Raw genomic sequence first — 27760 nt, forward strand, 5'->3', positions numbered from 1 at the left:
ACAAATAAAAATTCTACAAAATTAATGCCTGATATTAATGGAAATTTATTTTTACTACACCTAATGTTAACCGAAATGTGATGTTTTTTTTATTGAACAACCTGTAGGCTTAAATAGTAATAGTTGTGGGCTAAATATTAATTAAAATGATTGAGAAACAATCGTTTAATCTACTTCCAAAAGTATAAAATTTTTATCTCTGTTGGTTTGGATTGTAGAGCAATTCAAAGTTGATGGCCTCAAAAAAATTCAAAAAATCTGCTTTTCATACCCCTAATTTTCAAACAAATGACAGTAACTAAAACCGGTCGAATCTAATTAGCGCAAAAATAATTGCAGTTTTTTTTTTTTTTTTTACTGAGGTGCAATAGTTTATACAAGCACCTTCTTTCATAGTGACCACTGTAATACATAGTTGCAATTACTCAGAAGAAATTTGTATATCATGATCAATATCAAAATCCAGTCAGGCATGATATTTTTCTTATGTTACAAAATTGCATTTTCATGTTCTACACACAAGCTTATGTTTATGTTTATGTGGCGACATAAAAAGTAAATAAATATTATTTAGAATCAAACTCATTCATTAAATGTTGAATCTTAGAAAATTTATGTTTTTATAATCTGGTATGTATTTATCAGACATAAGATTACAATTCAAAATTTTAGTAGGTAACATTATCTCTAAAGTTATATTATATTTATCGCTATGAAAAATGTCACCATAAACAATATACATAAACAATAACACACACTAATGTGTGTAAGATTAGAAAAGACTGAATCAGGAGAATTACCGCAAAAACTTAACAAATTATTTAATTGTAAAAGATTACAATTTGTAGAAAAATCTGTATGTAAGAAAAGTAGCAGGATTTTCAACATATAAATTAGAATAATAAAATTTGGTATAAGAAACATTTTCTAGGTTTTCCCATATAAAACCTGGCCGATTAAAGTTACCTAATAATAATAATTTGACTGTGACTGCACTGTTAATGTTGTAAGTGAATTAGATACAAATTATTTTTATTTGATAAATTGTACAATAAATCATAAACATATTTACTTTGTTCTTTGTTTTTTATTACAGAAAATAAATTTAGTACAACCGAAAGAGGAACCGTTTGACATCATGACTGGTGATATCAAAAAAGATTCCTTAGCAATTGAAGAGACCAACTTAGTTAAATCAGAAAATTTAAAAGTTGAAAATGAAGTGGTAAGAGTGTTAGATTTTGCATATGCACACCGATTATCCAGATGGACCTTGCAAGGCCAAATCTGGATAATTGAAAGAATGTTGTCTTATTTAACTGCACATATCATTCTAATGTTTAGTGGGTAAGGCACTAAGTAAAAAAAAATATGTAAAAAATAAATAATTGTATTTTAATAAAATTAAAAAGAAATTCGGAACATATGTACTATGTAAGAAAAAAGAGATTCAGTAATACGGTTAAAAAATACACTGTGTAGATATTTATAATTAGTTTTATAAAGACTAAAATACGTATATGTTTTTGCTAAATGAATTGAAAAAAAAATCACTTAAAAAACTCGGTAAAATTTTTTTTTTTTTTTGTCTTCAGTCATTTGACTGGTTTGATGCAGCTCTCCAAGATTCCCTATCTAGTGCTAGTCGTTTCATTTCAGTATACCCTCTACATCCTACATCCCTAACAATTTGTTTTACATATTCCAAACGTGGCCTGCCTACACAATTTTTCCCTTCTACCTGTCCTTCCAAAATTAAAGCGACTATTCCAGGATGCCTTAGTATGTGGCCTATAAGTCTGTCTCTTCTTTTAACTATATTTTTCCAAATGCTTCTTTCTTCATCTATTTGCCGCAATACCTCTTCATTTGTCACTTTATCCACCCATCTGATTTTTAACATTCTCCTATAGCACCACATTTCAAAAGCTTCTAACCTTTTCTTCTCAGATACTCCGATTGTCCAAGTTTCACTTCCATATAAAGCGACGCTCCAAACATACACTTTCAAAAATCTTTTCCTGATATTTAAATTAATTTTTGATGTAAACAACTTATATTTCTTACTGAAGGCTCGTTTAGCTTGTGCTATTCGGCATTTTATATCGCTCCTGCTTCGTCCATCTTTAGTAATTCTAATTCCCAAATAACAAAATTCTTCTACCTCCATAATCTTTTCTCCTCCTATTTTCACATTCAGTGGTCCATCTTTGTTATTTCTACTACATTTCATTACTTTTGTTTTGTTCTTGTTTATTTTCATGCGATAGTTCTTGCGTAGGACTTCATCTATGCCGTTCATTGTTTCTTCTAAATCCTTTTTATTCTCGGCTAGAATTACTATATCATCAGCAAATCGTAGCATCTTTATCTTTTCACCTTGTACTGTTACTCCGAATCTAAATTGTTCTTTAACATCATTAACTGCTAGTTCCATGTAAAGATTAAAAAGTAACGGAGATAGAGAACATCCTTGTCGGACTCCCTTTCTTATTATGGCTTCTTTCTTATGTTCTTCTATTGCTACTGTTGCTGTTTGGTTCCTGTACATGTTAGCAATTGTTCTTCTATCTCTGTATTTGAACCCTAATTTTTTTTAAATGCTGAACTTTTTATTCCAGTCTACGTTATCGAATGCCTTTTCTAGGTCTATAAACGCCAAGTATGTCGGTTTGTTTTTCTTTAATCTTCCTTCTACTATTAATCTGAGGCCTAAAATTGCTTCCCTTGTCCCTATACTTTTCCTGAAACCAAATTGGTCTTCTCCTAACATTTCCTCCACTCTCCTCTCAATTCTTCTGTATAGAATTCTAGTTAAGATTTTTGATGCATGACTAGTTAAACTAATTGTTCTGTATTCTTCACATTTATCTGCCCCTGATTTCTTTGGTATCATTACTATAACACTTTTTTTGAAGTCTGACGGAAATTCCCCTTTTTCATAAATATTACACACCAGTTTGTATAATCTATCAATCGCCTCCTCCCCTGCACTGCGCAGTAATTCTACAGGTATTCCGTCTATTCCAGGAGACTTTCTGCCATTTAAATCTTTTAATGCTCTCTTAAATTCAGATCTCAGTATTGTTTCTCCCATTTCATCCTCCTCAACTTCCTCTTCTTCCTCTATAAAACCATTTTCTAATTCATTTCCTCCGTATAACTCTTCAATATATTCCACCCATCTATCGACTTTACCTTTCGTATTATATATAGGTGTACCATCTTTGTTTAACACATTATTAGATTTTAATTTATGTACCCCAAAATTTTCCTTAACTTTCCTGTATGCTCCGTCTATTTTACCAATGTTCATTTCTCTTTCCACTTCTGAACACTTTTCTTTAATCCACTCTTCTTTCGCCAGTTTGCACTTCCTGTTTATAGCATTTCTTAATTGCCGATAGTTCCTTTTACTTTCTTCATCACTAGCATTCTTATATTTTCTACGTTCATCCATCAGCTGCAATATATCGTCTGAAACCCAAGGTTTTCTACCAGTTTTCTTTATTCCGCCTAAGTTCGCTTCTGCTGATTTAAGAATTTCCTTTTTAACATTCTCCCATTCTTCTTCTACATTTTCTATCTTATCTTTTTTACTCAGACCTCTAGCGATGTCCTCCTGAAAAATCTTCTTTACCTCCTCTTCCTCAAGCTTCTCTAAATTCCACCGATTCATCTGACACCTTTTCTTCAGGTTTTTAAACCCCAATCTACATTTCATTATCACCAAATTATGGTCGCTATCAATGTCTGCTCCAGGGTAAGTTTTGCAGTCCACGAGTTGATTTCTAAATCTTTGCTTAACCATGATATAATCTATCTGATACCTTGCAGTATCGCCTGGCTTTTTCCAAGTGTATATTCTTCTATTATGATTTTTAAATTGGGTGTTGGCAATTACTAAATTATACTTCGTGCAAAACTCTATAAGTCGGTCCCCTCTTTCATTCCTTTTGCCCAGCCCGTATTCACCCACTATATTTCCTTCCTTGCCTTTTCCAATGCTTGCATTCCAATCTCCAACTATCATTAAATTTTCATCTCCTTTTACGTGTTTAATTGCTTCATCAATCTCTTCGTATACACATTCTACCTCATCATCATCATGGGCGCTTGTAGGCATATAGACGTTAACAATCGTTGTCGGTTTAGGTTTTGAATTTATCCTTATTACAATGACTCTATCGCTATGCGTCTTGAAATACTCCACTCTCCTCCCTATTTTCTTGTTCATCACAAAACCTACTCCTGCCTGCCCATTATTTGATGCTGAGTTAATTACTCTAAAGTCACCCGACCAAAACTCGCCTTCCTCTTCCCACCGAACCTCACTAATTCCTACTATATCCACGTTTACCCTATCCATTTCCCTTTTTAAATTCTCTAGCCTACCAACCTTTTTTAAGTTTCTAACATTCCACGCTCCGACTCGTAGAATGTTATTTTTTACTTTTCTGGTGACCCCTTCCTTAGTAGTCCCCACCCGGAGATCCGAACGGGGGACTATTTTACCAAGGAAGGCGCCTCCATTATTGCTTTTGAAAATGCAGAGCCACATTTTCTTGGAAAAAAAAAAACAGCTGTAGTTTTCCATTGCTTTCAGCTGCGCAGTACTCAGAGGACTGAGTGATGTTGATACGGCCGTTTAAGTCGTCCTGACTCACGCCCCTAACAGCTACTGAAAGAGCTGCTGCCCTCTTTCAGGAATCATTCCTTAGTCTGGCTCTCAACAGATACCTCTCCGATATGGTTGCACCTTCGGTCCAGCTACTCTGTATCCCTGAGCACTCAAGCCCCCTCACCAACGGCAAGGTCTCATGATTCATAGAGGAGGAAAAATTAAGATTTATAAAAAAATTCCTATTGAAGCAAAGATCTATTTGAGTAGTATTTACATTTTTCAAATTATGCATTAGTTTTTTTAAGTTGTGTAGTATGAATTTAAGCCACTGCTAAGTTGGACATCTGGAAAATTGCTGTCCCACTTATATCTTTTAGTCATCGACTGCAGTGGTCATATTAGCCCTAAATTTTCATTATTTTTATTATTGTTTTCATCATCATTATTACTATTATTTTAATTAATCATCAGCGTGTGACCACTGTGTCAAATTACCTCAAATAATAAAAAAAAAATCACCAAACACAATAACAGAAACCTAAAAACCTAACACCGAAGTTGACTTCCGTAGCTTCCTGCATTATCAGTCTGTATAAAATTCCAAAAATATATCAAACAAAATCAAAAATTAATAAATTAAAATTTAGAAAACAAAAACCCCAATAACAACATAACTTGAGGTCAACTGGAATGATAATCATTCCATTTGTTGTTCAAATTTTGCCATTATTAGGGCTTATATTTTCCAAATTTTTGTTTTTATTTGTATTTTGTTTGATGTAATTTTAGAATTTTGCACTGACTGATGATGCAGGATCAGTTCAAAGTTGAATTTTAGAATTAGTTTTTTAAGGTTTCTGTTACTGTGTTTGTGGTTATTTTTTTTTTGTTATATATATAGCTCACCAGGCTGGGCTAGTGGTTAACTTGTTGCAAATCAGTTGTTTAACAGTCATTTTTGAAGTTGAAGGTTCTCAGGTTCAAATCCTAGTAAAATAAAAGTTACTTCTTTTTATATGAATTTAAAAACTAAAGAGTGGATATTGGTGTACTTTGGTTGTTGGGGTTTACCCAATCGCACGTTTCAGGAATGGTTGGTCTGAGTTTGTACAAGAGGTACCTTTTGTTTACATGTCACACACATCATCATCATTTAATTGGGCCATGGTGAACCAAGTTGACGTGATGATGACGATTGAAGGATGTAAATATGCATCTCCTACGTATATTTTTCTCACCATAAAAAAAAAATGTCTACAGGAGACATTTCATGTATATTTCTTCTAAACTAATAAATCTTATTCCTGATAAATTTATATATAGTAGAGTGAACAAAAAACTCCTTAATGAAATAGATGAGTGGATAATGACAAATAATATATATGAATTACTATTTTAAACACGTTGTTGTCATCCTGTGTAAATTATACATAGTTAATTTTTTAATCTAATCTTAATAATATTTTGGTTTTTTGTATAAAATCTTGTAACAGAGCTAATCAAAACTAAGGAAGGCAAACATATTAAGGGTTAATCTTTAATTACAATTATAGTCATAATATTAATACTAAGATTATTTAGCATTATTTTATATTGTTACAAAATAGTGTTAACAACATAACAGATATAACAATATTCATTTTACTCCAATTTATACAATATATAAAGCATAATAATGTATAACATAATCATTATTTACATCATCTTCATATTCTTGTATCTTTTTGATATTACAAAATCTAGAATATTGAATTTTAATGCACTAGTACGAGTGTTCATTTGGTCACTAGTGTCCAATAGGAAGTATAAGTTTGTAGGAAATGTTTATTATGTCTACATATTTCCTCTATAAAGTTTAATATCAAATCTTGGCACTCCCTCAAAGTCAGATTGAGCTTTTAAGATAGAAAATTAGGCTGTCTGATCATTAACTGGTGTTTATAAGTGAAATTAAGTATCCTTGTGTTATATTTATGGATGTGCAATCTTTACTAAAAACAATTGTCACTTATTCTTAAAAAAATAACAATATCCACCTAAACCGAACCGTACAACAGTACTGTTTTCGCGTAACTTGACACGGTACGTCAGATTACAAGAAAGGGGCCTTTGTGTGCTGCTGAATTCCTGAATCATTTTCATGTTTTTATGGAAACAACTTTCTGTTGTTGATGAATTTTTAAATAATACTAATTAAAAAAAAAGCTCAATTTATCTGGATTCCGATCAACGTGTATTTAATTTTCAGTAGTGCCCTCTAAATTGTGAATTATCTTTTTGTGACTTTATTTTTAAATATTTACCTTAACATTATTTCATGTGTTTTTATAAACAATTTGTATAGACTTTAATCACATCTTTTTTTATGTTATAATTTGTTTTATTATTACTAATTTATTTTACGATGACATTTTATAATTATATAATGGTATTATTAAGTTCCAGTTAGAATAAAAAGATATTATTTGTCAAATAATAATTAGTTTTTCACATTTTTATAAGGTTTTTTCTTTTATCTTATTTAAAGGAGTCTGAGATCTCATTTAATGATGAAGTTTCACCGCAGATTAATCTTAACATGAAAACCAGTGAATTTGAAATAAATGATTTACACACTGTGAAGACAGAAGAAGAGATGGAATTTTATCCGGGTCATGTAAGTATTTATAATTATTGGATATTATAACAAACATGGGTTAATCTCTTGTTAATTTCATTTCTGTGTATGTACGCGCCCACGTGTGTGTTCTATTATAAAATTATAAAAAAAATTGTTTTTAATTCTCTTTCTATTTAATTAATATCGACTTATTAAGTTGTGTGTGAATAATAAACGTTTGAGGGCAAAAATGTAGTTTTTAAACTTCAGTGATATCTGAAATGCGTGTATTTTAACTTTTTGATAGAGTTCTCATTTTAATAAGCTCTGGGTAAACGGTTACTTGTAATCACTTGTCATATTTGAATATTTATCAAGTTAGTAATAAAAACCTAACCCGATGCAGATTCAACAGAGTTGTGACATATAATTTTATTATTGAAATGAAAATAAAATAAAATGTAATTCTGTATTTACATTAGGAAAAGTTAACATATTTACCATATTATTACAAATGATATTTTAAGTTAGCACTCTGTGGAGCTGATGCAGCAATGCTAAAGAAATTATACTAGAGTCACCTGATGCAAAATGTTGTCAATAATTTCAGTTTTTTGTTGTGAACATTTGCCTTCAGTTATTAATAGTGCAATTTAAAAAATATGATAGTAGTGCAGAGGGTTTTATATTTGTACAGTATTATAATGTTATTAAAAGTGTATATTCAAAAATAATCATTTAAAACTTTTTCTAATTTTTGTAACCCTGTAACTTGGTGGCCGAAAGGGATTAAACACATGTTAGGTCTCTTATAAGAGACTAGCTGTCTAACCAGAACCTGGACCATTCGAGGCTCAGGTCAGCCCATGCGAATCCCAGAGCCAACTCGGGGGCACCTCAAGGTCTACCTCATGGCTGCAGACATCGCTTCAATTGCCATTCCCAATTTTCCAGGGAGACTGGTGTCTTGGACATCTGCAGATTTTGCTTCGGTTGCCGTTTCCATCTACCCAGATGACTCCATATCCTAGACTCCCGCACTGTATGTTATTCTCATGGTTATGAGAATAATACTGATAAATAATAGTTACAGTATTCAGGCTTTACAGAAATCTGAAAAAGGAACTAAATTACAATAGGTAGAATAATGGGAACTATAGTAACTAACACCTTTGACGATGAAAAATTCTTAACTTATTTCTTTGCAAGGGCAAAAATATAATAATGAAGTAAAAGGATTAGTTTATTTTTTTCCTTAATGAGTATCTGTAATGCATAACTACACCCACCTTGGGGGCGAAGTTAAGTTATATCTTAACTTACAAGGGAGCCAGGGCCTCGGGTGATAGTTTAAAAGCTTCTCTGGGATAACATGAATGTATCCTGCAAATTTGAAAGTAATTGGTCAGTTGGTTCTCGCATGATGCATTAACAACAGACAAACAACATGTGTGTGTATATATATATATATATATATAAACTTAGAAAAGTCAGTTTTTTTTTGTTATTGTATTTGTCCGTATTTCCCCTCTATACTGATTATGTCAAAGACAAAAGTATAAAAAGTTTACCACCAAAAGTACAGAATTCAATAATGCCTCACTTAAGCATGTTTTTATTATATAAAAGCTCTTTCGAGGGTTTCCCTCATCATCAGTTAATAAAACATATTCTTTTTAAAAATCACACATTAAAATTTAAAACTTATAATTGTAAATATATAAAAACATGTAATAGTTAACAAGATTAAAAATTGTTATTATATGTGACTAGTCACGCATACAATTCTGTACTAAAATATGTTAAATTTTTATTTAAATGTGCTGTTGTTATCTAAGGTGGTTTTGATAAGAAACTTATTATCAAATTCTGTCTGTACATTAATCAAACCATTTATTAATTAAGATTAATATTGATTAGCAAGATTGGAGAAACCTAACTTGTTTTTTTACTAAAATGTTCTGCAAACCTTTCCCTAAAGGATCTACCAGTTTTTCCAATATAAATTTTTTTACAATCATTGCATGTTATTTTATAGATACCACACAAGCTATTGACATCATTATCATTATTATGGATTTTTAAATCATTTATTATGCGATTGTACGGTCTATAAGCTATTTTATTTTTTTATCATTTTAGACATTAACCAAATTTTCAATATTGTTGTTAGTGTAGCAATATTTTATATAAATATTTTCATCAACACTTTTATTATTTATAGGTATCAACATGGTTTTATTATTAGATTTTAAATTTTGCTTATTATAACTATTATCAATTAATGACATGTTATATCCATTTTTTATTGTAATAACTTTAATCTAGTTTTTTTTATTATTAATTTTAGTTGTTGGTTTTCTATATACATGTGTAATAATTTTATTACTTTTACTAATTTCTGTCAACATCTAAAAAAAATATTTTTCTGTATTTGTCAGTTTCGAATGTAAATTTTAAATTATTATAAGAATTAAGTTTTTTAAAATTATTAACTGTTCATTATTTATAATAGATAAATTTATAATACAAAAATTAGAAAAAGTTTTAAATGATTATTTTTGAATATACACTTTTAATAACATTATAATACTGTACAAATATAAAACCCTCTGCACTACTATCATATTTTTGAAATTGCACTATCAATAACTGAAGGCAAACATAGATTACCAAAATATAAATATCATCCACGTATCAAACCCGTGAATGAATTTTATAAATGTGGGTAATACCATATACTATTCGACTCTCAAATTCCTGTAAATAAATTTTGGCAATAATGGCCAGTGATGGTAATCCCATGGGTAAAGTATTATCTGGTGTGTAAAAATTTGTTGTTAAACTCAAAATAATTTTGTTTACATATATTTCTAATGATGTTTATAATATATTATCTATACATTTCAGGTCTTTATTAATTTTCTGTTTATTTCTTATTAAACATATAGGTTGATCTATAGGGATACTAGGGTACATGTTATTTATATCATAACTTATCATTCTAGGACTTTTGTTTACTATTAAACTATTTAATTTGTTAAGTAAGTTGTACCCATTTTTTATAATATACTTATTAAGTAAATTGATTTTTCATCTTGAGTATTTTATTTATTATTTTGGTAATAAAATAACAAGGAGTGAAATTAATTAATGGACGCATTGGGTTATCTGCATACATTTCGTGAAGTGTATATTCTTTACATTTCTTTGATATATATACAATGATCTTTTTAAAGTCAATTTTTTGAAGACCCATATTCCTCTGCACTAATATACAAATTATAAACCAAATTGATCCATCCTAGTACAGAAACATTTATACCTTATTTTATATTTTTACAAAAACGTTTTGTGGAAACCCACATCTTCAGTTGTAATTTTTTTATTTTAACTGTTTTATCAAGAAAATATAAATATTTTGATATTTTAAAAATTAAAATATAAGTTTTAGAAATTAAAACTTAAAATAAAATTAAAAACGACATGTATAAAATATGATGCCAAATTTAGTAAAAATTAAATTAAATATATAACCAGATTAAATACATGTGACTTGGCCAGTCAGTGTTACAGTACTATGTGGATTTGAATTATTTATTCATTATCATTATTTGAAAAAGTGCTGCTTTCTAGTGCAGCTTTGTGTAATATGTACCTTTATAAGTTTATAATTTATAATATATATATTCTCCATTTGAATTTTGAAAATCGGATGATTGTGAGCAAAGATATTATAACAGCACCACATTGCATCTCCTAAAACAGCGCCCTAGGGGCATCCTGTTTGTTACCAGTGATGGTAATGATTGGTCTAGCCTCCCATGAGGTGCTCATATATCTCATCACTCTAGCCTCACACGCAGTCCCTGCTGGAAGTCCCATGGCTAAACAGAAATTTTATTACTGTAAAAAAAATTTGTTGTTACAGAAATTTTTTTAATATTACTCGTATTATTTTTGTAATATTATTCAACTGACCGATATGAGTAATTCATTTCAAACCCAGCTCACACAATGACAGACTCTCAGTCCATTAATTCAATTCATTAAAGTTTGTGCTTCAACCCATAAATCTCCACTACTACATACACATACTCATATATATTTTTTTGAGATTGTTCATTTACCATCTAATTCATAAACTACCTACAATGTGAACTTTGCTCGTCATAACGTTCTTGTTTAGCTAGTTTTTTCATTATTATTATTATTATTTTCATCAACATTTTTTTGTTATATGGGCATCGACTTCAACAGTCATTAGCTCTTGTCACACTCTTTAAAATAGGTTTAAATCACCATCAGGTTCATCATATGTAAGGGTCTAAAGGGCCCTTACATTTTATGTAAAAACAACACAAAACATTTAGGCACTCAGATATATTAGACACTAAGAACACTTACAGGGTGTAAAGGGCCCCTATATTAAAATGCAAAAATAAATAAAACACAAAATAAAAATGAAAAAGTATGTCTTCACCATACCAATCTATACAATTTTTTTCCTTTTTCTTTATAAGCACTCCTGGGCTAACTGGAACTGTCATTAAGCATTACATGAGTCGCTGCAGGATGCCGTGGCGGTTGATTGCCCCTCTATAAATTATATCGTAAAACTTAATCCATCAGAGTTCCCCTGCATCGTAGGAGCAATTTTACCACCTGTTCAGGATGGCCAAAGAACCCCTTGGCGGGGAGGCTGCCCTTTTCGGTCCTGACCTACCTGGCTCTAGGCATGTCTTGTGCATACCTTTTGCCCTGTAGTCTCTGTCCACCCTCGAGGGTCCCCCATATCATCTTTGGATATGTCCTGACTCCCAACTCCTCCACTCATGCATGCAGGCGAGCCTGAGTGTCCTAGGCAAGAGGGCTACCTCCCGACCCTATACACGCCACGCTTCAAGACACCCTTTTTTATCTATAGAATTAAACTACTTCACTTAGAGATTCCTTAACACGGCTTAAATCTGCTTATTGACTTGTTAATAGTCCACTGGCATCCAGATACGCAACTATTTTTTCTTTATTTCCATCTTCCAAATCAGCAGCAAAATTAGTTCTTAAACCGAACCCTTTACTGAGGTTCTCATATATGGTATGCTCTTCCATTAGATGCTTGACTATAAGTGCTTTATTACAAACACTGCACATTGGTCTTTCTTCGCCGGTTAACAAATATAAATTTCTTATTCGTGTTTGACCAATTGTAAGTCTGCTCACCACCTCTTGTTCTCGGCAAGTTTTACTTCACGTCACTCTTCCATTTATATGAAAAAGTTTTAACTGCATTTAGTTTTGTATTTAATCTTCTCCATTTATTACTCTACCTGTTTCTTATAGTATTAGACAATTTTTAACATCAGCCACTCGTTCAGGAAATATATCCAAGTTATCACAGACTATTGCTGTACTGGCAGCTTCATCTGCGCTTTCATTTCTTGCAATGCCAACATTTCCTGAAGTCCATACAAATACACATCGCTGTCCTCATCAATTTAAAATATATAAAATGGACAGGATGTTTGCAATAAGGACATCATTAATGTTCTTGTCCCTGTTTAGCCTCCAGTTAATTACCATTCAGATAATACTTCAGAGAATGAATGAAGATGATATGTACGAGTGTAAATAAAGAGTAGTCTTGTACAGTCTCAATTCGACTGAGGTGTGTGGTTAATTGAAATCCAACCACCAAAGAACACTGGTGGTATCCACGATCTAAAATACAAGTCCGTGTAAAAATAACGACTTTACTAGGACTTGAACGCTGGAACCCTCTACTACCAAACCAGCTGATATAGGAAAATGTGTTCACCACTAGACCAACTCAGGTGGGTTAATGTTCTTGTTGCGAATTGCAGTAAATGCACTTAACGAAACGGAACATATAAGCACCATCTCTTCACAGAAATGTTCAGAGTAGCGAACAGATTGCTGTATGGCAATAACTTCTGCCATTTAAACACTAACCATGTTTGACAGTTTCCATTAATGGACTTTTCCATTTACATATATGGGGCATCCAACACCATGTTTGGTTTTAGAACAGACAGTTTAAATTACTATACATTATTTGTAACTACGATGGTTGATAGAAATTCCTATCGGTTGATTACTGCTTGCTTGTCTTTTTTTTTCCCAAGGTAAAAACCTCCCTAAAAAAATTAAGAATCTTTAAAATAAAAAAAATACTCTGTTGCCACTGATATATTCAATATATTTTAATAGATTTGTATATATGATTTTATTATTCTTTTTTTTTGACTTACGAATTGATAGGAAATAGATAATCGAATAGTTGTAGGAAATAGATAATCGTGTTTTTCCTGTGATGACTTAATGTTTCTATTTTAATTTTTGCTACTTCAAAATTGTCTGTAATCATTGCCTGATCTTACATAAAGGTAAAACAGTATCTCCCTAGATTATCTTTTTTGTAACCTAAACCTTTTTTTCTACCACATTTAGTTTTCAATGTTTTCTTCCATTCCTTTATGATTACAATGAACACAATTAAAGGGGATCAGAATCAACAGTCTTGTCAGTATTGTGATTGCGAAAAGTTTGGTTTTCAGATTTCAACAGAAATATCCATTTTGACCATGCCTGTATTTGTAGTTTTGCCATGATGTCTCTACATATGTATGTATCTCGGTTTACTCAAAACCGATTAGCCATAGGATGTTGAAATTTTTTTGCAATAAATAATTATTCAGTAATAACAATAAAAAAAATCAGAAGTTATTAGTGAAATAAAATTTTATGTACTTCTAAAATGTGTATGTGTAAGTTAATAGGTATTACTACATATGTATATATGTAATAGAGTTTGTGAGATATCTGATTTAATATTAATTGAAAATTATAATTTAGAATCTTGTTATTTTTGGATTTTCTATTTTAATTTCTGTTTAATTTTATCTACATTAAAGTTAACTACAGAGTGACTGAAAAATAGACCCTCACAAGAACAACAAATCCACTGAGGCGTACATGCCCAATGTTTAATAAAATGCAAAAATTCTTATCTTTTAGTTCATTACTCCTTTGATATTGTCGGGCAATATTGTCCCTAACTCGGAGTTCATCAAAATTTCATTTTGTTTTTTGTTGCCGATCATTTAATTGGTCTTTGGTTTGATGTAATTCTTCTGATCTTAATTTGTGCATACGTCCTCCAGTTTTAGCAGTTATGTAACTGTCCACTTTATTAAAAAATTGGAGGATTGTATCTCACTTTCAAATGAAGTGTAGCAAAAAAGTATATATGTAATTTAATAAGCCAACAGGGAAGTCATTTGGTGACCACATCAGATTTTTTTTTTATTGGTTTCGATAATGCCAAATAAATTTAATTTATGAAAAATCATTGGAAATTGTCTCTTCAGTTAAAAAGTTTATTATTTATGCCGATTACTTTTATAAAATGAAATTACATAATCCTTGTATTTCACCATTCTATCTCGGATTATTAATTTTACACAAACATTTTTCCATTTTAAACCACCCTGTTGTATGCTACAGATTTTTTATTATGTGCCTTCTATTCTATTCTTTACAACTTTTGTAAGATTTTTTAAGGTTTTGAACTTACAACTTTTGTAAGGTTACTGAAAGAACAGAAATTAACAATTTTTCAGAATAATATGCTAAAATTTTGGTACCATAAGTTTATATGACTTATAAGTATTCTTTGTGAAATATGTTTATAATACATAAATTGTGATTTTTATGTGGTATAAATAAATAACATTTTGTTCTTAATGTAAACAATTTCAGAATTATGTACTATAACATTCACTTAAATATTTAAGCAGATTGATTATTGATTAATTTCCAAATGTACATTACAAATTATTTATTTTTTAATCTAATAAACAAAGTTACACAGAAAACAGGTTGTTTCTTTATTTTAATCGTATACTATTTCTTTCCATAAAAGCAAATCAATTGTATTATAGTGCGGACTGGATGCAAGTTTATTATTTATCTTGTAATAGATATGATGATAAACACTAAATCAAATCTTCCCAACCTGCATACTGAAAGTGGTACTAATGTGTGTCTACAGGTTTGGGGGTTTGGATCTGAGGTTGGTTTTGAATCTTTTATTTATAAGTGCCTGCAAATATTTGTCAACCTGTCTGTTTAATATTTTGAAATTTTTTTATATCTACATCATTTAAAAATGATGTGCAACCTTACTCTTTCTATTTAAAATTTTTAGTGTTCCAACCATGGGGGTTTGAGCAGTGGTGGATTTCTAAATATGCTAGCTAGGCTGTAGCCTATGGTGGCAAATTTTCAAAGGCAGTAATGGGCTGCCTGGAACCGAGTCAGGCTCCCGGACACTTGTTGGAATATAAGGTGGTTACCGTAGATTTAAGCTCATCAAGCACTACTACTATCTCCCTCCATTCGGTCTCTACAACTGGAAATAATTGTTTCATCTTCTCAATCGCCATTTCACCAGGTAGAGGAGGGGGGGACATGTCTACCAATTCAGTCCATCACAGCCTTGTAGGCTCCCCCCCAAGAGTCAGCATCAAGATCAGCAATGAACGTCTCCCATGCATTTATCTTAGCTTCTCTGATCGCATCAGTTAATGGCTTTCTTGCTCGACTATTCTTTTCTCTTTCCCTCATTCATTCGACCCGTTTTACACGTGTCCCGCTGTATTTTTCTCTTCAATACGAGTACTGATTGCTCTTATTTCTGCAATTGCCTGCACACAATTGGTAATACTGTTTATGCCTACAGAAAATAAGGTGGCACTTAATACACTACCTTGAGGCACTCCATTCTCCAAGATGACACTATCTGAGAGCGAATCATCCACCCGAACACGAGCTGTTTGGTGATTTAAGAATCCCCGGATAAAAGCAAGCATATTGCTCTTGATTCCCCATTCTTTGAGGGTGTTAAGAATACTACGTCGCCAGGCTGTGTCATACGCCTTTTTTTATATCAAAGAAGATAGCGAAGAGGTGTTGGCGATTGAGTAAAGCGTTTTGTATGGCTGTTTCCAGTGACACTAAATGGTCAATGGAAGATCGTCCTTGTCGAAAACCACACTGTTCTGGAGATAGAAACCCATGTTTCTCCAAGTACCATGTAAGCCTGCGGTTTACCATTCTCTCCATTATTTTACACAAAACGCTTGTTAATGAAATAGGGCGGTAGCTTGAGGGGTTGGTTGGTCTTTACCAGGTATTAGTACTGGTATAATAAATGCTTCTGACCAGCCGGGTGGGAAGACTTGTTCAGAGAATAAACCGTTAAAAATATTCAAAAGTTGTTGTAGTGCCGAATTAGGAAGGTGTGAAAGCATGGAAAGGCAAATGTTGTCCGGTCCAGGGGAAGTGTCCCGTGAGTTTTTAAGTGCATGTAACAATTCCTTAAATACGAATGGGGTGTTTAATTCACCAACCGAATCACCAATGTTTAATGATAATACTTCTATCTGTATCTTGTACCTTTGGAAATCGTTATTATATGATGAGGTGAGAGACACCGAGCGGAAAGATTTTGCTAGACTATTTGCCACTGCCGAAGGTGTTGAGGGGGAGTTCTCATTCATCAATAAGACCGAGAATAGATTGTTTCGGTGATCCGAAAATTGCACGAATTGTTTTCCACACAGTAAACGTGGGAGTAGTGCGTGAGATAGTGCTCACGTATTTCGTCCATGAATCCCTCATAGCGTTCAAAAATACCCGACGACACACCGCTCTAGTCCTGCGGTATAAATTTAGATGTTCAGTTGTAGGCCTACGATTAAATTTGCGTAGTGCCTGCCGTCGATTCCTAATAGCATATTTGCAATCATCGTTCCACCATGGAACGAAAGGACGTCTAGGATTACCCGATGTTTGTGGGATATATCTGTTTGCATTCTCAAGTATGCATCTCAAGTAACAGGAACTTTCGTATGTATAACACTGTTGGATTCACTAACTGCGACGAAAGACTTTTTACTCATCTTTGTCAGCTCTGAGATAGTGGCTGTAAGTGAAGCTACTTGATCAGAAAGCATCTGAACAAGTTTTTTAAGTTCATTGCAGGATCCGCACTGCTGATTATTAACGTTTGTAAGAGTTTGTTTCGATGTAGCGGTGGCAAAAGATACATCTGGTTTAACCAGGTTTCGTGAATTATTTAACTTTTTGTATTCTCTTCGTGCGGCCGGGAAAGATAGCTTTTGCTCCGTACAGATTTTGAGAATTGCCTTTTCTTCTTTAAAGATTGGGCGATCTCGGGAGCGGGCTGTATGTGGACCACTGCAGTTTGCACATTTTTCACTTTCTTCGCAGTTAGTGTCATTGTGACCTTCTTTAGCACATCGAGCACAGATCTCAGTTTTCGTGCAAGATGTTGTAGTGTGACCAAAACCTTGGCATTTGAAACATCGCCGTGGGTTGGGTATGAATGGTCGTACCCGAACCGAGAGGTAACCCACTTTAATCTTCTCTGGTGGAACAGGGAGATTGAATGTTAGTAAAAGAGACGGTGTCGGTTCTTCTGTTCCGTTCTGCCATTTCATAATACGTTTCACTTCAACAACATCTTGGTGGCAAAGCTCGTCAACTATTTCAGTGATATCTATATCTAAAAAGTCTCGACAAAAAATTACACCCCAGCTTGTATTTAGTTTTGTGGCTTTCTGCACTTATATTTATACCACCATATTACGGAGACGTAAGATAGATCGACTTTGTTCGTCGTTGAATGTTTCGATCAGAATCGATCCGTCACGTAATTTCCTGATGTTCTTCGGGGAGCCACTTGCACCTGTTACAGTTTTGTTTATTAAGAAAGGTGAAACCTTTTGGAGGGAGCCACCTTCCTGACTATTTCGGAGAACAACGAATCTAATATTTTTATATTTCAAGTCTAAAGATTTGCAGTTCTCTTCGGTAGGACTTTTATCCTCTTCAGACAAAGCTGATCGAGGTCTCTTCACAAGACTTAATTTGGTGGTTTTTTCAGATGGACCACCAACCATCTTGGAATTTAATATAGGAACAGAAATTTTGGTCCCACAAGTACCGGCGAAAAATGGACCACTCCAGCAGAGCGCACGCGTACTGGAGCTAGAGCTAAGTACAACTGGGTTCGCCCTGGTGCCCAGAGGACATCGTTCGAGACTTACTACGTAGAGCCATTCACCCATCGGCACGATTTGTTCCCGCCTTGGGTTACGCTTGCATTTCGTAAGATGTCGCAACACCACCGAGTGTAAATGTAAGAAATATCAGTGTAGGATGTTGTTGTGTAAGTGTGTATGTTGTAATTTATGTAGTGTTCCTGGTGTAATATATGTGTGTAGTGTAAAGTGTTCTGCAGCTCACTGTATAGTGGGAAGAAAGGTTGCAGAGGCTAGGCCCATGGGCGCCAACCCCCAAAGTCTTAAAGAATAAGACTCCCCGTCCAGGGGGAGTAAAACAAATTGTTAGGGATGTAGGATTTGGGGGGGTTATACCAAAATTAAACGATGGATAGGAAATCTTGGAGAGCTCCATCAAACCAGTCAAATGACTGAAGACAAAAAAAAAATTAATGGAAATGATTCAGAAATAACCTCAATATGACACTTTTCGTTTGAGTTATGTACCTCGCAGGTACGTATGAAGTTTTTTGTGAGGGTACTCACAAAAAACTTCATAATTCAGTACTATTAGTAATATACATTATTTTCATACTCAGTTATTGTATACAATTATTGACTTGGCCTAACAATCCACCAATTTAATATGTAGGGATAATTACACGAGGTTAGATTATGTTTGCTGAACTCCCTCTAATTGATCTTAGTGACTACCTGCCCTTCCTAGTATTGTCACCTTAACAATCGTGGTTTATGCATTTTGGAGTACCTCTGAAATTATGTTTAGCGCTCGCAGCTGAGTGTTAAAAGTAGTTTTGAGAATGAAGGGCTGAAAATAAGTCAAATCAATTATGATAATTATAGTGGAAATATGAAATATTGTGAAAAAAATCCCTTTTAACTAATTTAATAACGTTCTTTACAATCTATCAGTTGATACAAAATTCAGTGGTTTATTTAAAAACAAATAATAAACATTAGATATGGATCACACGAAAAGGAAAAAAATATAAACACAAAAGTATTCAAACAAATTCAAATCACTATGCTCGGCTGCTATGGGAATAAGTAATTTTTTGATTTTTAATTTTAAAACTTCAAAGTCAAAAACTACAATAAAGTGATTTTTTTGTAGAATTAAAATCAGCATTGAGAAAACAACATATACAAAAATTAATATTAAAGATAGGAGGAAAGAGTAGATGAAAAAAATACCCTAACCAGGATTCAAAAAATCTTTCCCAAAAAAGACACATACATTACCATTCCACCAACAGAAAAAGTTCAAGCATCTAGAAGCATATTTTCATTTTTAAACAGCACAGAGACAAAGAAATTAATAATAATATATACAAATATGAAAATTGAACTTAAAATAAAAAAATAATGGCAAATACTGTAAATGCAGTGGAAATAATTTTTTATAGAATAAGTTCTTTTGTTTTTGGTTTATATATAGAAAAAAAAAATATATATATATATAAAATGTAATTTCATGTTTTTTTGGATTCAATTATCACACATAATTAATAAAATCGATCACATGAGAGCTTTTATTTATCATTCAATTTAAAACTTTTCAGCAATTTAAGTTTGTAAATAAAATTAGTTTGAACCATAATTTAGTAAATAGCTTAGCAAATATTACAAAAAATAAAATGTTTATAATTCACATTTCTTTTGGAAAATTACATACATTCCTACACATATGGAAAATTTGTAAAACTCAAAGACAAGATAGAAAAACCACTTATTGAAATGTCTAATGATACATATATCTACACCACTTACTGAAAAGACTAATGATACATATACCTCTACACATAGCTCCTGGCAAGTTTATTCATTAACAAAGGTAAAAAGACTTGCATGTTATTGTGGGAATGCTGACATATTACATAGAAGTAACCTACAGTCCAAAATGCACAAGCACATTGTGAAAATGGGCATTAATTAATAGTATTGTGAATTATTTTACTAATGGTATTCCATTTAACATTTATTTCTCCAAATATTATCTGTCCTAAAATTATTAAAAGGATCTTGTTAAATGCTTTTGTTAAATAATGATACAAAAGTATGTGAACTTCCAACGATCAAACAGATACTGTAAGACCAGACCCATAGGGAGAGCATATCTACTGAATCTCTTGGAAAGAATAAAGCAGCATATGAATAATTTTTTCCTTATCATAATCATTTCATGTACCAGTTGCAACATAACACCACAGAATACATTTTGTTCTGAAGGAAAGGAAACAAATTATGCCAGAATTAAAATCATAACAATTCTGGATTCCTTCTTTTCAATGCCGTGAATAAGTCTTTATAAGACGGACATTGCAATCAAAATCCTACAATCTACTTGATGAATAACATTTGCAAGGCAATCTTTGTTTATAAATTTAAAAAAAAACTAAACCCATTCACAAATGTAGCAACCTAATTCTTAATCTTTTTCTTGAATGAACTACTTTGTTGGTTTTAAAAGATTATTTACAAAGCTCAAATATGACTCCCATAAACTTTAAACTTAACAGCATAGAAATTAAAGAATAGTTTTAGACAAAAAATTGACATTTAAACTGTATTAGCAGTGATTTCTACAAGGATGCAGGTGTACTTTTACACAAACATACTTAAAGTGCTATGGTAACAGATACTTGCATCATCTGATTCCATTGATTTCTCAGAAATTATCCAAAAGTTGATTTCCACAGACCATTACACAGAACAAAAAATTTGGAACTGAGATAAGTGAAAAAATTTCAGTTTATAGAAATCAAAATGAAAATTTGATGAAATACCTTAGAAGAGATGGTTTAATTTGTTACTGCCATGATGTTAGGGGGGCTAATGTCTGAACTGGCCATTGAATATGTTATTCATGATTTGTATTTATTTATAGATTCATTAAAAAGAAGTTTAATGGCAGTGTTGTTGCATAACTTGAATAAGTTTTCTTTTGTACAGGTAGCACATGCTGTAGAAATGAAAGAAACATATGAAAGTATGTCAAAAAGTTTAAAAGCTATTAAGTATGATGAACACTCATGGTGAATCATTGCTGACCTGAAAGTGATAAGGCCTCATCTGAGTCTTTCTTTTTCTGTTTAGCCTTCAGAACCACTGTAGGGTACTACTTCAGAGGATGATATGTATGAATGTAAATGAAGTGTAATATTGTAGTCTCAGGTCAACCATTCGTCATTGCTGAAATTGAAACCCAGCCACCAAAGAACATCAGTAACAATGATTTAGTATTCAAATCTGTATAAAAGTAACCGCCTTTACAAGGATTTGAACCTAAGAATTCTTGATTTCAAAACTTCTTTTTTGTCTCCAGAGTGGCTTTACAAAATATATGTGTATCTTGTGTTTGCGTTATAGTTAGGCTACAGGTAAAAACTATGCAGTTAAAGACTGGCCAAAAAGAAAACGGTTACCTCAAGAAAGGAAAATATTGTCAATAGTCCCATTGTCGAAGCAGACCATATTATTTTACCACTTCTATACATAAAACTAGGCCTGATGAAGAATTTTGTAAAAGAATTAGATAAAGATGGAGACGGCTATAAATATTTAGCTGAGATTTTTTCACAGTTAGTGAAGCCAAATTAAAAGAGGGAATATTCATTGAGCCACAGATAAGAAAATTAATTCGTGAAAATAAATTTGACAGCAAACTGAATCCTACCTAAAGAACTAGCAGCATGGAAGCCATTCAAAGATGTTGTTACTGGTTTTCTTGGTAACAAAAAAGCTGAAAACCGTAAGCTTATAAATGAACTCTGAGTGAACAAGATATATTGCAGATGGAATAATGTTATCAAGAGGTGGATGGGATGAATGTATGGGTAACCACTGCTGGATGATAAAAAGACTTCACTGAACACAAAAGGAAAATAAGAAAAAGAAATTAGATAAACGTAAATATCTTAAAATAAAGGTAGGAATTTTGACTGTTATTATTATTACTATTATTTTTGTATTTTAAGAAGTTTCTCAATAATTTAAAAAGTCATAACTAAAAATCTGAGGATGATGAAGAAAAACTTTCATTTTATCAGTAAAAAAAGAGAACATTCTAATTTTAAAAATGCAGGGGTACATTTCAGTTCAAGCTATAATTATTACTTATAAAAGAATGAAAAAAAAGTGTTAAGCTAAACTTATAATTTAGAAAAACATAAAACTCCACAAATATATCAATATTTATCCTGTAGATAAACAATTACACTAAATTAAGTTTGTAAAATCATTAAATACAGAACTATTTCCTAATATGCAAAGGAAATTGTTACAATTTGTATAAAATGATTGAACTATTCTTATAATCTATAACACAGACAATCACAACAAAATTACTGCACGAAATCAAAGAAGTCTGTTTCCAACAGACGTTACATACTAATCACTTGACAATTCCAAGAAAAACAGTTAATAATAAATAAAACAGTAATTATTTAATACAATCTTATTTAAAACTATAAGTTTTTGAAATGTTGAAGTAAAATATTAAAAATAATGTATTCATTAAAAATTTGGTTTAGTTTGCAATTTTAAAAGTTTACAGTTATAAAATGTTCATTGCTGATTCTCATGGAAAAACAGACTTTAAATAAAAAATTAACTAGTACAATTTAGCCGAGTTCTATGTAGTATTATTTAAACCGATGAAACTTCATTACTTTTCAGAATACTGAACCCTTCAAATTCTTTTTCCTTGGAGAGAGCAAAACAATTAACATTCAAAACCTTTCTCAGTCAAATAAAGGAGACAATCAGGTGAAGAAAAAGAAGATTGTTGACATATGTGCTAAACTCAACCAGTTCTATTATTATATTTATTCTTACATTTTACATATTAGAAAAGTTTTGTTTTATATTGAAGTTAAATTTTTTAATTATTTTAAGACAAAATTAGAAGAAATGGAGGGAGATAAATAGATACCAGTCTACTGCGATTACCATATTAAAATATAACTGACAGTGTTAATAGAGAATTATACAAAGGATAACAGTTTATAATCGATGGCTTCCAAAGGGTTAATAACGAAGGACATAACTGTATATATTATAACATTTTTTGACCAAACTCTATACAACAAGATTTACACATAAACTGAGGTCACAAAGAAAAGATGAACAAACAACTGCAGGCTGTTGTCAGAATATTTCTGAATAAACAATTTTGTTCATTTTAATTTAAAATTATTTCAGTATCTTACATCATAATGTGCAGATAAACATATTATCTATAATTAAAAAAAACTCACAATTCTTTTAATGAAATAAATTGAAGCTATTCATCCGAAAATAGCTTTCTTTATCTTTGTCAAAAAACCTGTTTCCTGTTCATTGTCAGCTTCCAAGCCTGCCATTGGTTGTTCATTTAGAATTTTACTTCCTAGAACAAAGAAGAAAAAATCCCACCTTAGCTCTGTATCATTATTAGATTTCCAGTAACACCTCAAAACTTCTGTAATATTATTATTAAATTAATTTTTTTTTACATCACTGCAAAGCAGTAACCCAATCATTACTAACAAAACAGATATACCAGAAAAATAATTTTACATAATAACAAGTTCCTTACAAAAATGAAACGATCAGAAAATATATTATCACCATTAAACCCACATTTACAAGGATGAATTAAATAGTCATACATTTTATAAATTAGATACATATTGCCAAAATACAGCTGTATGGAAAAATTTATCAACCGTAAATAAAATTAGAGCTATCTTCAAAGAAAAGTTATTACATGTCGGATTAAAAAATTTTATTTAATAAGCGAGCTGGATCTTATCGCACTCATAGAAATTGGGAATTAGTCATCTGAAATTTACATTACAGATGGACTAATATTTATTAGAAAGAAAGAAAGAAAATCATTCAAGAACAGTTTTACAAAAAAAAAAATGAAAATCTACTACTAATTAGACGGACATTTTAATTGCCAAACAATAATTTGCAGTACAAAAAATTAATTAAAACTAAATATAAATCTTAAAAAAAGATCTAAAAATAATTAAAGTAAAAAAAATCTCCTGGAATTTCTACCTATTTTTTTTTTTTACAGAAAACCTAGAAATAAAAGCTAAAAGTCAATTCCAGTATGCTAAAAGTCAATTCCAGTATTTTTTATAAGTTTGGTAGAGACAAATTTTTCACTCTCTTTGGCACTGCTCACATACTGGAAAACTATAAACCTTCCCTCTTATTAGGGAAGATTATGTAGGGGTTTTAAGTTGTATCTTGGATAAGCCAATACAGTCATATGTATAAGTACAATGATGTTTAAATGTGCTGCTGCTTGTCTTCACTGGTAAATACGTTAAATAAGTATAAATCAATTTTATTTAGAAAAGCACAAACGTTTTGTATAAATCGGTTTCAACAGTGTGTCAATACAGTGTTTAACAATTGTCATACAAGAATTTAACAATATTTTATTATGCATATAAAAAATATTTAACAATATTTTATACACACACATACTAAATTAGTGTATGTATGTGCGCACGCGCACATACACACACACACACAATACAATACAATACATAAACATACAATATAATAATATATACATATATGTTTTATATTTTATTTAATTATATATATATATATATATATATATATATATATATATATATATATATATGTCTTTTATAAATCTCTTAAGTCTTTACATGTTTATAGTATGTTTTTTTTTAAATTACCTATAAATTAAATTTTGATAAAATAATATAAGATGAAATGGTATTTCAAACTATCTTGATCCAATTAGAATTCTTTTAACACTAAAAATAGGAAAAAACAAATCATTCTGTAATATGACTGTCTGAAGACATCAATGTAAAACAAATTCTACAAAAAAAAATTATAAACGCAAGGAAATTATAAAACAATGGTCATGGTTCTGATATAATTTTTTCCCCTGAAAATCAACATATTCCATTGAAATGTTCTTTATCATAACCTTAACAAGCTAATTTTTTTATAAGAAAAAGTTCTGATGAAAAGTGAGGGTATAGTAGACATTTGAAGAAATTTGTGTCTGTTAAATCATACAGCAATGAAAATTTCAGTAGGCAGAATGATCTTCCACACATAAATTAACCTATAATTTTGAACTAATCAGATTTTTCCATTTTTGCATTTACTATTAATTTGTTGAGGTAATAGAAATGAAGTATGTTTTTTTACAAGAACCGCTTTGATACAATAAACAAGCAAATTTTATTGAAAGAATTTATCCTTCAATTTAACCTGAAAGCCTGGATCTTAACCTACAATTCTACATAATCCCGACCTAGATTTAGGCACTTATAATATAGTGTGATTAGCTTCTGCAATCCAGCTTTATAGAAATCTGCTGCCTGAAAAGTTAACCATCGCTGAATGGCTGTTGTTCTTGATGTTGCTGTCACTGTTACCAAGGCACAGACCACCAAGGTGCTGCTTTAAATGCAGGAACAAGTGGTAGTCACTGGCTTAGTACTGTATGGTGGGAAATCAATTTGATTTGAAGCTATGTGTGAGAGGGGGGATTACAAATCCCCCCTCTTGAGGATGTGCTTTTTCTGTTTGTGTCTATTTCATGTGATTAGAACATTGATGGCAGCCTAGCAATCCCCCCAAACCCTTCCAGGATAAACATATGTCTGGATGATTTTAAAATTAAAGATTTTTCAAAGAACAGTCTTCATTTCAGCTTCTAATTTCACGAAAGTGTTAACAAAAGGCGACTGCCACTCCCCAACACTCGTGAACATGATGTAAATAATACTCTAAGATCCAAACTTCTTTTTTCACCTCAAGAAGACAAATGAGAGCAACGAATGAGGTCAAAGCCCAGCAGTAGTCAGCCAGAAGAGAGAAGTGGCCTGCCCATGATGCCCATTTCAGGGCCACAGGACAATACAAGGTTTATGGTCTGTAATTTATATTTACAGCTGGTTTATGGAAAGGTAGGCTTAAGAAGAAAAGAACAAAGAATGATAAGAGGCCCACCGACACGGGCTGGAGTTCGGCTGACCGAGCTCAGCTGAGATGTAGCAGCATGACAGCCAGAGGGAAGAAAGTCCTGTAACTTCACCTCACCAAACCCCCAACATCCTTTCCAAAACTTAAAATTTTGTACCGATCCGTACATGTGACTCCCTTTGGAGAGAGGAACGGATTGCTTCCTCCAAACACTAGGGCCCCGAAAGGCATATTTCTGTTAGGCCGGAAGGTGCTAGCACTGAAAGGACTTAAAGGGAATGAAGTGGAATCACGCAGGGAGAACAAAGCTTATATGCACCTAGTCTCCCGTGATCAGCCCCGGTCAATTATCCTCACTGGTCTAAAGGACCAGAACACAAACAACAATTCCATCCGTAAATAAAAACACAACAATCTATATAACTGCCACTAAATAAATAATGACCCACCCGATACAACGAATGACATCAGCAAGGGACATTTGTCCATGTTCTGCGATTTGCAGGAAGTTAATAAAATCTCCCGCCATCTTCTCATTCCGTTCCTTCTGTTTTGGATTGCATGACTCAGTTTAATCAGTCTCAAAATATGACTCATTATTTATCACTTCATCCCAAGGCAAAAAATCAACAACCAATGGCCCTTGTCTATCACAAAACACAGTGCACATGATTTTCAGGGCTGACATTGTTTGCTTGAATTTCACTTTCTTGGGAGATGTTGAGAGAATTAAGTTAAAGAAGTTTAAACTAGAATTCCATACAGAAGAATTGAGAGGAGAGTGGAAGAAGTGTTAGGAGAAGACCGATTTGGTTTCAGGAAAAGTATAGTGACAAGGGAAGCAATTTTAGGCCTCAGATTAATAGTAGAAGGAAGATTAAAGAAAAACAAACCAACATACTTGGCGTTTATAGATAACTTACACTGGAATAAAATGTTAAGCATTTTAAAAAAATTAGGGTTCAAATACAGAGATAGAAGAACAATTGCTAACATGTACAGGAACCAAACAGCAACAGTAACAATTGAAGAACATAAGAAAGGGAGTCCGACAAGGACGTTCTTTGTCACCATTACTTTTTAATCTTTACATGGAACTAGCAGTTAATGATGTTAAAGAACAATTTAGATTCGGAGCAACAGTACAAGGTGAAAAGATAAAGATGCTACGATTTGCCGATGATATAGTAATTCTAGCCGAGAGTAAAAAGGATTTAGAAGAAACAATGAACGGCATAGATGAAGTCCTACGCAAGAACTATCGCGTGAAAATAAACAAGAACAAAACAAAAGTAATGAAATGTAGTAGAAATAACAAAGATGGACCGCTGAATGTGAAAATAGGAGGAGAAAAGATTATGGAGATAGAAGAATTTTGTTATTTGGGAAGTAGAATTACTAAAGATGGACGAAGCAGGAGCGATATAAAAT

The 27760-nt window shown here is 31.9% G+C and overlaps 2 protein-coding genes across 5 annotated transcripts in view; one reads left to right on the top strand and one right to left on the bottom strand.

The window, feature by feature from the left end:
* The window catches only part of LOC142320497 (mitochondrial pyruvate carrier 2-like), a 69862-nt gene that overhangs the window by 24074 nt on the left and 18028 nt on the right, over positions 1-27760 (bottom strand). The gene's annotated exons all lie outside the window — the stretch shown is intronic.
* LOC142320494 (uncharacterized) overlaps positions 1-27760 on the top strand; it is a 40291-nt gene that overhangs the window by 4666 nt on the left and 7865 nt on the right. For 2 of the 4 annotated variants that reach the window (XM_075358352.1, XM_075358351.1), the window contains exons 2-4: positions 1097-1225; positions 7152-7280; positions 21308-23678. In XM_075358352.1, coding sequence (XP_075214467.1) covers positions 1139-1225; positions 7152-7280; positions 21308-21394 — 303 coding nt within the window. In that variant the 5' untranslated portion in view covers positions 1097-1138 and the 3' untranslated portion in view covers positions 21395-23678. Of the gene's footprint in view, positions 1-1096; positions 1226-7151; positions 7281-21307; positions 23679-27760 lie in introns of those variants that run through there. The other 2 variants (XR_012755406.1, XR_012755407.1) reach the window with 2 other exon arrangements.

This window comes from Lycorma delicatula, chromosome 2 (assembly GCF_047948215.1).
Source record: "Lycorma delicatula isolate Av1 chromosome 2, ASM4794821v1, whole genome shotgun sequence".
Taxonomy (NCBI): domain Eukaryota; kingdom Metazoa; phylum Arthropoda; class Insecta; order Hemiptera; family Fulgoridae; genus Lycorma; species Lycorma delicatula.